The sequence below is a fragment of the Thermobia domestica genome, chromosome 16, assembly GCF_964235325.1.
Source record: "Thermobia domestica chromosome 16, izTheDome1.hap1.1, whole genome shotgun sequence".
In the NCBI taxonomy this organism is placed as follows: Eukaryota; Metazoa; Arthropoda; class Insecta; order Zygentoma; family Lepismatidae; genus Thermobia; species Thermobia domestica.
In genome coordinates, this window is record NC_137469.1 from 130,908,357 (window position 1) to 130,921,577 (window position 13,221).

The window sequence follows — 13,221 nt, forward strand, 5'->3', positions numbered from 1 at the left end:
CTAAAGTAACAAAATTTCTTACTGGATAATCGTCAAGCGTTGAGATACCATCGGCCACCGCTTCCTTCACAATTGGGTATCTTGTGAACAATTCCTCCAAGTCCTTTTTCCTCAACGTAAGCACACTGCTAAATGTGAGACTTTCTATAGTGGTCACTACTGGGATTCCTAAAAGCATCTCCACCACATTGAACGATGATAAAGGTCCATATATCTGTTTAATTTTGCTCACACCAGCAGTCACCTATGAAATAATAAATTGAATTAGATATACGTCACATAACAAGATGTCAGTGTACTAACTGATTAAAACACCCAGTCTTATATAACATGTGCACTTACATTTTAGAATGGGATTAAAACCGACGGGGAATTTCACTGTATATTTTGATATTAACCTACGTCTAAGTTGTAGCATTGAGTCACATTAAATTTGTATGTGTGTGTGTTCTCTGATTTTCTCGTTGTATATTTGAGATCTGTTCTTAAGGCTGCATCGGCCACGATTTTGTGAACAAAAATTTTAGGAATGAGCCAAAAAATCGATCAAAAGATTGCGGTCATGGCCAAGAATTTTACGAATGATCCAAAACAATTTATCAAAAAATTGCGATCTTGTCCAATAAATTAGTTTTTGGATCAGGAACCACAAAATTTTTGAACTGCCCCTAAATCAAGTTTTCGAATTTTCTACGGAGTAAGCACATCATACTGACTGTGAGCTAAGTGATAGTTTGGGTTGGCTGCACTATATGTAGTTCACCAGATATAAGGCCTACAAGAAAATTTTTAATTGAAATATATTGGATTTTGTATCAGGGGGCACAATTTTTTTGAATGGACCCTAAATCGAGTTTTCGTATTTTGTACGAAATAAACACATCATACTGAGTAGTGCTCTCAACGGGTCGGGTCGGGTCGAGTTGAAGACCATATATCTGTCTTCTTCTTGAAGACCGACCCGACCCGACCCGTGACCCGAATTGACTGACTCGACCCGATGACCCGACCCGACCAAACTGACCCCAACCGTGATCCGACCTCATTAACCTGACCCGACAACCCGACCCGAGCTGACCCGATTGACCCGATCCGAATAACCCGACCCGACAACCCGACCCGACAACCCGACCCGAATAGCCTGACCTTACAAGCCGACCCGAGTTGACCCGACTGACCCGACCCGACAACCCGACCCCAGTTGACCCGACCCGAGCTGACCCGATGCGAGTCGGGTCGGGTCAGGTCAACCCGATCCGTTTGAGAGCACTATGGTCACGACACTGGGTGAACGCCAAAATGCACTCCCATTGGGAATTAAACCCGGACCACGTGTACCGAGTGACATGAAATTCTAAAGGCCCAGGAGCTCGATCAATCTAAACTATATATTGATTTGTTAGGACAATAAAATGAGGATATGTTGGCAAGTATTTTAATAACAAACTATGAAGAAATTTCGAGCAAAATAATAAAAAAAAAAAGTATTGATGTCTGTCTGTCTGTGTGCCGCCTGCGGACCAGACGAGTGGACCGAAAGTTACCAAATTTTGGTCAGGTTTACCTTGGTCCAGGCCCCAGATCAAGACGAAGCGGTTTTTTCAAATTTCGAAACAGTGGGGTCTCAGGGGGGCGTTTACCGGAACCGGCTTTGGAACCAGACAAATTGACCGAGTGTTACCAAATTTTAGTCACTAATACCTTGGTCCAGGCTCCAGACCAAAGTTAAACGTTCTTGTGGAAATCCTAACCAGGGGGTCTCGGGGGCCGTTTAACGGGACGTGAAAGTAGTAGAAAATGACCGATATTGATTTATTTATTTAACAATCACCAGATACAGTTCAGAGGCCATTTTACATTGGATATCCAAGAACATTAACAATGGAAAGGATTTGGGAAGGTATCGGTCAGGGCCTGTTTAGTAGGTGCCATCCCGGTATTTGCCTGGTAGGACTGAGGGAAATCTTGGAAAGCCCCAGTCAGGATGATAGATAGCGGGATTCGAAGCCACGACCTCCCGAATGCGAAGCCAATGCTCTGCCACTTGAGCTATTAGTGTCAAATCCATAATTTTCGCGGTCGCTGAAATCAATGGTGACACTTCCATTAGCGATGACTTGCATGCATGCGGGCCGGGAGTCAGCGGGGTATGGATACCGAGTGATGTAAAAAATAGCCCAAAATGACCGATATTAGTATCAAATCCATAGTTTTCGCGGTCGCTGAGATCAATGGTGATATTCCCACAGGCGTTGACTTCCAAATACAGCCTCTGTGCGAAGCATGTGTATATTCAACTAGTTTTACAATATATGCGTTCCTTTCTCTGTTGAATCAAATGCTAACAGAACTTTCTTTCAACATAATATTTTTTTTGTTTTTATTATTCCGTCAACTACTGTCGGTTCCAAATGACAGGCTAAAGGAGTAACAGGAAATTGTCCTTGAAATAACATGTTTGATACTGCAAGGATGCGATGTCGAAAAGTTATGATTAAAAATGTCCACGCTGTTACACAACGGCACTATAATTTCGGAAGCTTAAAATCTTCCTGACTAGTTGCAGAAATTCTGAGAATTTAGTAACTTTTCCAGAAATTTCAAATTCCCTGCCTCTTCCAGAATACCTCGCTTACCTCGCCACCATATTGCAAGTAATACAAATCTCCTCATAGGAAAGAGTAAGCAAAAGCTTCCTGTAGTTTTCTTTTAATTTTTAACGCTGATCCTTCTTTTTGTCATTTCATTTTGTTTTATCCTTCCTTAATTTTTTTATTTCTGGTCTCGAAGGGGGGAGGTCCGGACCCCCTGGACCCCCCCTTGGCTACGTGCCTGGTTGCTACCATAAAAATTATATTAAAGCACTGGGATAGTTAATATTTCAATTTTTATTTTGCATGTATTTAAATGCATGTATTTAGGGAGCTCATGTGCTTTGGGGCTTAGGTTAAGCTGTAGGTTTACTTCTCATATACCCTCACTGCTGAAAAGGGTGCTAAACTCAAAATCTATTATTATTATTATTATTATTATTATTATTATTATTATTATTATTATTATTATAAGTAGGAAATAGGAAAAAGGTTTTAGGATGCTCAATTTGGTGAGACATTTTATTTTTCCCAGTATGGACTTTGTTGTTGTCTTAGTGTATCAGGACCATTTTAGATAGGTTTTCACGACGATTAAAAAATTTTTTCGCTTAAAAGTTTTAATAGTTGTCAATAATATCACCGCTTACTAGAGGCTATCTCACAAGAATACAGTTGTAACCGTCCGGGGATCGTGTCGCTGTTCGGGCTTCCATTTATTTGTAACCAATTCGATTCGAGGTCTCTGTTCGGGCGGACATTTATTTGTAACCACTCCGTGTAATCTGGTCGCTGTTCGTAGTTCGTGGTCCTACCAATAAGTATTTTCCTGATACCTGAACTTACCTGGATAGGATGATGAAGGACCTCTCCAAGAAGGATTACAAATTGTTTCCAAATCGCTCGTCGGTCTCAATGATGAGACGAGCATTAGGCGCCGAGAGGTTCGGGTATTTCGTCTCGAAAACCTCACGGACGATCAGAAGGTCATCCAGACCATAACGCACACAAACATCACTCACACAGACAACGAAAACACACTGGATTAAATAACACTATACTTATTTATTAAAATACTATGATATAAAAAATAGTGAAGATATAAAAAATAGCGAATACTGAACACAGAATATGTATAATAATTTCCATCACTAAAATCACACTTTGCCTTTCTAATGCACTGTAGCCCTTTATATATATAAGATTATAATTCAGATTCCACTGCAAATGCTTCTCTCACACCATCGACACACTTGGGGGATTAGCACTGGGGAAAAGTTGTCGGGACAATCCCATGTATGAATCCAGTTGCTGCGCCAAACAATCCTGAAGCGTAAAGATGAATCTTCAGCAAATTAAAAAAAGGAAAGTAGAATGCTGATGTTGGAGGACGCCTGGGACTTCACTAGTTGGGGGTAGCAGTAAGAGAACGTCCTTCACCGGCTAATAGCTTATTCCCCTTAACACAAAGTCATACTTGAAGCTCGACGCGACGTGCGTGGTTACGGCTTCCAGACCTGGAGTCAAACTCCCTGAGCACCAAAGCTCAAGGTACGAGCTGCAGTGGTCGACTAAAGAGTGTTGGCAGTTTATTCTAAAAACCACTCAGTTAGATCACCTGTATGCTCATGCAAACGGAATACAGAAAATAATTTATGTAAATTTTAGTCTACTGGCTACGATGCACTGCGATAACTCGGGCGTGAGAAAGTACATATAATGAGCTTTAAAACCAACGTGACTGGCGTCACTTTGGTCACTTGAACGTCTGGTAAGCCAGTATTTTTCTAAACTACTGCAATATTTCCATAAGTGAAAAAAAAAACACTTCGTTTAGTTCCATATAACTGCAGTATATATACTGTGCATAATAATAAGTCAGGGAGAAACACTGAAAAGGTTCGTCGCTGACAAATATTCTCACCAAGAAACAATGTTTTAAATATATATATATGTATATGAGAAAACGATGAAAGACTCCTTTGTCCAATTGTGTGGGAAAGAAGCAATTCCCACCGAAGCGAGAATTCATTTGCGTCGTAGAATAAAGTATAAATCGAAAAAATAGTCACTGTCTTTACGAAATATACAGAGCGTCCACAAAAAATACTTCTAGAACTTGTGGCGGTTATAGATTTGGTGCTCGAAAGCGGAACGACCTGTCAAGTGCACACGTAGACAGGTTGAGATGTTCCTGGCCGTATAATGAAATATGAATAAAATTAGGTTTTTCACAAAAAATTTAAAATTAGTTAGTTGGCAACACTGTGATATGGTGTGAGACTTACGTGCATAAACGATGAATGATTTTTCACCTGAAAAAGGGCTATTTAAAATAGTTAAATAACTGGTCGTTCACTCCTCACAACACAATGGGATTTCTGCATCAGCAATATCCAATCCAAGTGTTTCATGAAGTGATAAGATTCTCTTGAATGTTTGTAGTCGTTTTCCTTATCTTCCGTTTATTCACATGTTGAAACCGTGTTGTCTTCCTGTGTTGAGTATCCTCGATGGTTCTCCAACGACGAGTTAATGATGGGATTAGGGGAGTTCCTTTTAACTCTCGTGTGAGAAACAAAATATGGTCTAAACACCTGTGTGATAGCTTTTTTACACAGTTCGCAGAAAGCGTTTATAGGGCTATTTAAATTCTTACCTTTTTTAAAAAAATACTGTTCGTAAAATGTTTAAAGTGTTCCGTTTCGATCACTTTATTTGATATTATATGAAGTAAATATACACACTCAATAACTATTCAAGAAAATATCGACTTAAAGAATTATCAAACATTGCAATGAAAATTAGTAAATGTCTTCTTTTTAAAATATACTGATATCTGTATTTAAAATATAATAATATGAATAAATATGCAAATAGCAAACATGTTAAACGTACTAAAAATATTAAAAGTATTGTCAAAGTTTCAATATTACTATAATATATTTGAAAAATATGAAAATCATTAAAAAAGTAAAATAAAAATGTAAATACATGATAAACTGACAATATACAAACAGAATAAGGTTTTCACCTGTATGTCCTTTTTTAACTGTGCCTCGTGTTGTTTGGCAGAAAAGAACGAAAAATCATTTATCAAAAAGAAAAAATAAGCTTAAGTGTCAAATAAGCTTAACTTATACGTTCATAGTAATTCCAACAAACAAGCATGATTCTGTATATATATCAGGAAAAAGATCGTGATTTCGTTGACATGTATGAAGAAAATTCGGCACGCCATAAGATCAAAATACCATCGCCATGTGAAAATCGAGACTTCAGTTCGATAATGCTCAATACAACAAATGGTTTCATTCTGAAACAAAGTTATTATTAGATTAGGCCTAGAAAAATAATTGTTATTCGCTTCCAAAAACGTAAATATTATAGGATTACCAGAATATGTGGGTATTATCTGCAAAAAATATTAATAAAGTATTGAAAACTATACAGTGTTGATCCAAGTTTTTCGAAGGTCTGAATCAAGGAAGTTGACCCACTAGTCACTAGCATTACTAGTATTACACATTCCTGAAAATAAATGGTCATTACGTCATGAATTGACCAAAACCATAGGTGGGAAAATGTGTAATACTACACATACTTACACAAAAAATATACCATCGACACCTGCGAGGCAAAACTAGAAACGTGAAAAGGCCTGCAACCATGGGAGCTTACAAAATGTTTCTGTACAAAACTGAAATATAAACGTTAATATTCAGTAAAATACGCGTATGTTCCCTGGAACATAACGTACGTCTTCCACCTAGAAAAGATGTGTAAACACACAGAATAGAAATGCTTTCGTAGCATCGTAAAATATCTCTGCAAGACAAAATATTAATACATTTGACCTATTCAAAGAAAGACATGGGATACAAACAAGAATATAGTCAACGACATTACAACTTTCTGGTAGGCCGGAAACATCCAAATTAAATTCCCTACAAAAGAGTTATGTCATTCCATAACAGTTAAACTTTCTTAGGCATCTTCGCTACAAAATATTTAAACTGGTATTATTAACGCATTAGAATTCAAAGTCGTCGAGCATATGAAATAATTGACAAAGTAATTTTCATAAAATATTATGGCTTCATGCTGTTGGAAAGAAAAAATAATTTTATTTTTCGGGACCTATATCGAATTCAAATAGTTAATAGGACATACTGTAACTAAAATACAATTTTCTCAAAATTAATATGAAAAATATTACAACGTATTACTATACCAATACAGATCATATAATTACGATTCATAAACATGAAAATATTCGCTGAAATGTTACTAGACACTAACATATACTGAAAAAATCTAACCTAAGAATACACATGCTTAGTTATGGGTTACTATACAGGAAGAAAAGAAATGAAAAACTATATTTTGCGATTGATGGCGAAAATACAGTTAGCTATGGAATATCCAATGGATTAGCCACATCCATTTTGCAAGAGATCTGCAATTCCAGGAAATATTGCCTCCCTGAAAATATATATATTTATCCCCATGAAATATCCTACCCGAAGAAGTTTCCCTACGGTCGTTCAGTGGTCTAAAGAAGACGAAAATAACCGTTCACCATCACACTATCTGTTCATGTAGTTAGTTCTAAAATAAAAAGATTACTGCTTTCGTTCGGAGAATATGCTATTCACACGACATTCCTGCACATACTATTAACCAACAAAGAAATGCCTGTTTTCACTCGTTTAAGGCTTAGCCTACTTTCCTATCTAAACTTTCCTCTTCGAACGAAATATATCATGTCACATCCTGGAAATTCAAATAAGTCAAAGTCGGGTAAGAGACGTAAATGAGGTTCAACAAAATTGCAATGAACACTTCAAAATGAAAACGAAAATTTAAGATTAACACTGAAAAAGAAATTTAACATTGATTGTAAAATTTCATATTCTACGCATGAGATTACGTACTGTGTTTCAATTACAAATATGCAAATGTACATATAATTAACAACTAAAAGTTTTCTTATCCTTGGCATCTCGATATATATTTTTAATTCTAGAAAGGAAATCAAACATTAATTGTTTGTCATACGTATGATAACATGTTTAAGAATTTTAAAAGTGGGAAGGGATTCTAAAAAGAATTTTAAAATTTAAAACACAATAAAAATATATTATAAGGCCAAAATATCTTCCCACTGGCTGAGGTAGGGAACTGCGCTACTAGTTCAAACCTTTTTAGATAAATACGGTTCCCCTATGTATGTAACGTAATTAAGAATTTGGAAAGCGGGAAGGGATTCTAAAAAGAATTTTAAAATTTAAGACATTTAATATATTATAACGCCAAAACATCTTCCCACTGGCTAGAGATACGGAAGTGCGCTACTAGTTCAAATTGCATTTGGATAATGCAATTTCTCTACGTATGTGGAATGCGTTTTTACCGAAAATCCTAAATTCAAACATCTGAAATAAAAATTAATGACATTAAACTAAGAGTAAATTATTATTTATAAATAGTTGGATGTATGGAGTGTGACGCTGAGCAAAGACAGAAAAAGAAAAATAATCAATCAGTTGTGTGTCGTCCGTTATTCATCGACATAAACAGATGGTCGAAAATGCAGCGGCTATCTTATCAAAATAAAGAAAGAAAAACATAATAGCTGCTCTTCGCTGAACAGTTAAAAACTAGAAGCAAAAAGGAGTTAAAAGAAATGCGTAGTTCTCCTTTTCGTCTGCATGTATTCTGATCGAAAGCTGAAAGCAAAACAAAGATTAAAAGAAATACGTCGCTTTCCTGGCAGAAAAATTTGTGTCAGTGTATGAAGTCTCTTTTATTATTTTTTTTTGAAGTGAACCTCACTTAAGATTTGTTTTAATTTCTTCTCACTGCATAACTTCTACGCAATTGTAGTCCACAGGTAAGGTTGGCTGCGATCAATGGAATACACGTAGGCTCCCAATATGGTGAATTGAAGTAATAATGTAACCAAGGATCTCCTAAATAAAGATACAACAAACGGATAGTTGATAAGTTATTAACCTGTAAGGGATTTAAATTATTCTCATCGGAGTTGTCGTTTTCGGATTTTGACAAGTTTACTTCTCCACTAGGGGAAAAAGAGATTGGTTCTTGAGTTTCATTAACAGGTGACAAATTAAGGTCATGCAAAAGATCTTCTGGGAGTTGGCGACGTGCCAAGGCCATCCAAATTTCACGGGTTTCAGGGGTAGGTTCCCATAGTTTAGTCCTATTTATGGAATGAAGTCCTAAATATTCACCTGTGGAAGGGTCAACAAGTTCAAAATCACGGTCGTTAATAACCTTAACACATAAAAGGGGTCCTCGGTCAAATCAAAAAATTTGGAGATTTCACATTTCAATAGACTACTAATGTTACGCTGCTTTAGAAAAATTAAACTTCCTTGTTTTATACATTGTCGTTGTTCCTGACTGTTGTTCCATCGTGCGTTCATTTTTTTCAATGATGGTTTTTCGTCGGTTGTCCTCCATTAGTAGTTTATTCGACCAACTAATCCCGTCTTCCTTATCAAAATCTTCAGATACCTGTAAACCAAAATGCTTGAAAACGGGACGAGAAAAATGAATATTAAGATACAAACTTGCTGGTGAAATACCAAAACTTTTAACGATTGAGTAGTTATGTAACAGAACTGCTTGCGTCAGGTTTTCGACCCATTTGTTATGTAACTGGCAACATAATGACCTAAGGGTAGATACAAGAATTTTATTAGAGTGTTCTGTGATGTTACTCATGGGGTGATACGTTGTTGTATGATGGACTTTAATACTGTACCCTTGCATTTTAGATAGAAACTTTTTGCTATGAAGCACTGCAGCGTTGTCTGTCAGCACCGCTTCCACGATACCTAAATGAAGCATGTATATATCAAATAAACACTTTATAACTGAAGTAGCAGTGGCGTTCTTCAAGGGGTAAGCTGTACAAAATTGAGTAAACACATCAACAGTAACCAGGGCGAAGCGCGCACCATTTTCGCCTGATGGGTACGGAACTAAAAAATCAAGGGCTAATAAAGCTCTAGGTGCCGAATAAGGATTAGTGGATAAGAAACGAGCTGGTGGGTGGTGATCGGACTTAAATTGCATACATTTCACACAATCCTTTAAATGTTGCTTCACATCTGATCTCATTTTACACCAATAAAATGATTTTGAGATGATCCGAAGCGTTTTGTCTACTCCCGGGTGATCTAAATCGTCATGGTAAGCTGTGAGAACGGTATTCACTAATGACCTGGGAATGCAAATTTTATATGAGTCTGGGAAATGAAAATCTCTGTACAAAAGAATACCGTTATCGAGTTTGAATTTTTTCCCAATTGCGTCAATTCCTTGGAAGCTCTTCTATTTCCTCGCCTGGCAAAAAAGAAATAATGACGAAATAATCAGGATCTTCCTTTTGTGCGTTCTGCAACTCTTCAACTGAAATATTTTTGATTTTGTCTTGAATAGCCTATAAAAGATGAACATGTTTAGTTGGTAATTCTTTGGAAAGGAAGAGACCTGAAAGCGCATCTGCACAAAGGTTTTCGGAACCTTTCTGGAAACGTATTTCGTAGTCCAGCTGTTGTAATTCCAAGGACCATGTAAGAAGACGAGTGTTCCAAGGCTTGGCCTTATCCAACCAACTAAGATTTTTATGATCTATAATAAAAATAACATGGTGACCAATTAGTAATTGCCGCCTCTTTCGGACCGCAAATACGATTGCAAGGCATTCCAGCTCACTCACTCTATAGCGGGACTCAGCAGGTGTTAAAGTCCGACTAGCGAACTGGATTACTTTTTTCTGTCCATCATTGTACTGATATAAGACTGCACTGACTCGCAGGCGGGATGCATCTGATTCTAAATAATAAGGTAAATTCAAATCAGGGTGAGAGAAGAGAACATCTTTACAAATGTCGTCCTTAGTTTGGTGAAAAGATTGTTCGTGTTTTTCAAGCCATTGCCACCGTTTTTCCTTTTTGAGAAGCTGAAAAAGAGGCATTTTTTCTGAGAAATGAGGAATAAAATCTCGTGACCAATTAAAGAGACCAATTACAGATTGTAAAGATTTAATATTGGTAGGTCTGGGTATGTTATGAACCGCTTCTATGGGTTTTGGATCCTTTTTGATGCCTTCGGGAGTAATCAAGAAACCTAGAAAAGATATTGAATTAGTGCAAAACGAAATTTTCAATGTTAAGGGTAAGATTGTGTTCTCTAAACTTTTCAAAGATTTGTCTCCCAATGGAAGATGTTCTTCGAAGCTATCTGTAAATCAAGCCAAATCATCGATATATCGTAAGATTTTAGCATGTAACTCTGGTCCCAATACTTTTTGGAGTATACTGTTTAATACACTGCTACCATTTTTGTAACCAATACATGTGACTTCGATATTAGTAATACTGGCCTTCGTAATTGAATGCTGTATATTCCTGTGACTTAGGAGTAAACAAAGCTTGATTATAGCTACTTACAAGATCCAGAGAGCTAAGGAAAGGTTTACATTTTACTTTTAATAACAAGTCCCGTATGCCTTCAGATTTTGTTTGGCGAAGTTTTACAAACTGGTTCGGCAAACGATGATCGACACATACCCTTGGTTTCCCGTTTTTCTTGGGGACTACAAGGATAGGATTGCTGTGAACAGAATTCGAATGACAAATTCATTCTAATTCTAATAACTTGTGAATCTCATCTCGTACATCTTGGAGATACTTATGAGGGATGGCGTATTGTTTACGTACTAATGGCTTGTATGTTTTCACCTCCATTTCGTAAACAAAATCTTTACAAAGGCCTGGATAATTTGTGAAAATATCCCTATATTGTGATGAAAGAGAATATAATTTCCTTTTCTGTTGGTTGTTTAAATTAAAAGTGCGATTAACAGCATCTCTAATCTGTTCGTCTGTAGCACATTGTTTTACAAAAGTGGCAGCTGAAACAGAAAAATTATCATCTATCGTATCTCTCTCTTCGTCTTCGGAGATTTCCTGAAAGTCAAAATTTTCTGGTAAAATATTAATAATGGTTTTAAAATTGTTATATTCCATAGAAATCGTGCCATCTGAAAGGTTAATTTGGCTTCTCAAGGCGGTAAGTGCATCGAGTCCTAAAATGAGATCTTGATTAAGATATTCTGTAACATACACTTTTACATAAACAGAAATATTATCAATTTGAATAGTGACTAATGTGTCACCTTTTACTTTTCTTCTGGTTGACCCACTGAAATCCACTAAAAGTACATCATCAGCTGGAGTGAGTTTGGGTGACGTCACATCTGCAGTAAGGCGTTTCCAAAGCGCTAAAGACATGAGGCATGTGTCGGAGCCTGTGTCCGCCAAACATTCAACTTCAGTATTACAAACTAAAACTTTAAGTTTAGCAGAGATAGGGTTGAGTTGCGCATTAATATAATGATCTAGACAATCGGTGTCCGATTCACAGTCACTTCTAGCCAAATCGGGGTTATTTGCACTACAAATGTGAGTATGAGATACCAGAAAATGTTTAGTTGGATCTGTAGTGGGATAGTATGTATTGGCCGGTACCCGGTCCACAGTACCGCCTTCTAATTGTTTTCCGAGTGGCCAGAATTCCATTCATTACGTCGGTTTGACCGGTTTGAGTTGTTCCTATTGTTATGATTTTGCCTATTGTTGTTATTTCTACTGTCATTATTCCTCCTTTCATTATTGCTACTATTGTTTCGCCGGTTCCTAGAATAATTGTTCTTTCGTTCAGGTCTAGTGTTATATTATCGCGCGAGTTGCGATTCCTGTTCCGTTCCTCACTATTTCTCTGATCACGTGATCTCGAGGGTCGGTTCCTATTATTTCTACTGTTGTCATGTCGCGTACGACCTCGGTTCTGATTCCTATCAATTCTCATATTATTTACACGCTAATCCTGGTACCTTTGATTATTACTCTTATTATACGAAAAATTTCGTTGGTTACTTTGGAAACGGGAATTTTGATTACCATTATAATTATTACCCTGTTTGTATCTTTCCTCTCTACGACTTTGCTGAGCATGTAAAGTTTCTAATTTTTGAATTGCGGCCAAAAATTCCATGATATTGTTACATGAGTGAAGGAAAAGCTCAGTTTTAAATCTATTAGGCAAAGTCTTTATTACATCTGTAAGTATGAGAAATTCAGGTAATTGCGGTGTCAATTCACGAAGTTTATTGAATTGATCTAGCGCGAAATCATCTACGGAACTATGTACCTTGGGATCGAACCTACTACTTTTACAGGTAGCTTTTCCCGCAAAAGCTTCAATAAGTGCTTGTTTGATTTGATCATAGTTAGTAAAGTCGTCTTTCCTGATATTGTACCAACTTAATCAAACTCCTTGCAATGAATGTGGAATGAGCTTAAACAGAGCTTTATCAGAAAGTTTGGCTGATTGAGCTGTAAGCTCTAGCTTTTGCAAATAATTGTGAATTGATTCACTAGAAGGATCACCCTGAAATTTAGGAAAACACTGAATTTCCTTAAGCATGACATCATCTTTTAGTCTCGTATTGTTTCTCTGGCGATTTGTGAAAGTAACATTTTTCTCGCGCTTGCGCCTTCGCTCACACACAACCTTGAGTTCTGAATCATCA

General features: G+C 36.9%; 2 protein-coding genes across 5 annotated transcripts in view; one reads left to right on the forward strand and one right to left on the reverse strand.

Annotated features, from left to right (window-relative positions):
* Nucleotides 1-13,221, reverse strand: part of LOC145673417 (uncharacterized) — a 755,597-nt gene that overhangs the window by 392,612 nt on the left and 349,764 nt on the right. Inside the window, exon 16 of the mRNA XM_081743106.1 lies at nucleotides 23-244. Within this exon, the coding sequence (XP_081599232.1) occupies nucleotides 23-244 (222 nt within the window). The remainder of the gene's footprint in view (nucleotides 1-22; nucleotides 245-13,221) is intronic.
* LOC145673418 (uncharacterized) overlaps nucleotides 1-13,221 on the forward strand; it is a 207,508-nt gene that overhangs the window by 180,576 nt on the left and 13,711 nt on the right. The window lies entirely within an intron of this gene.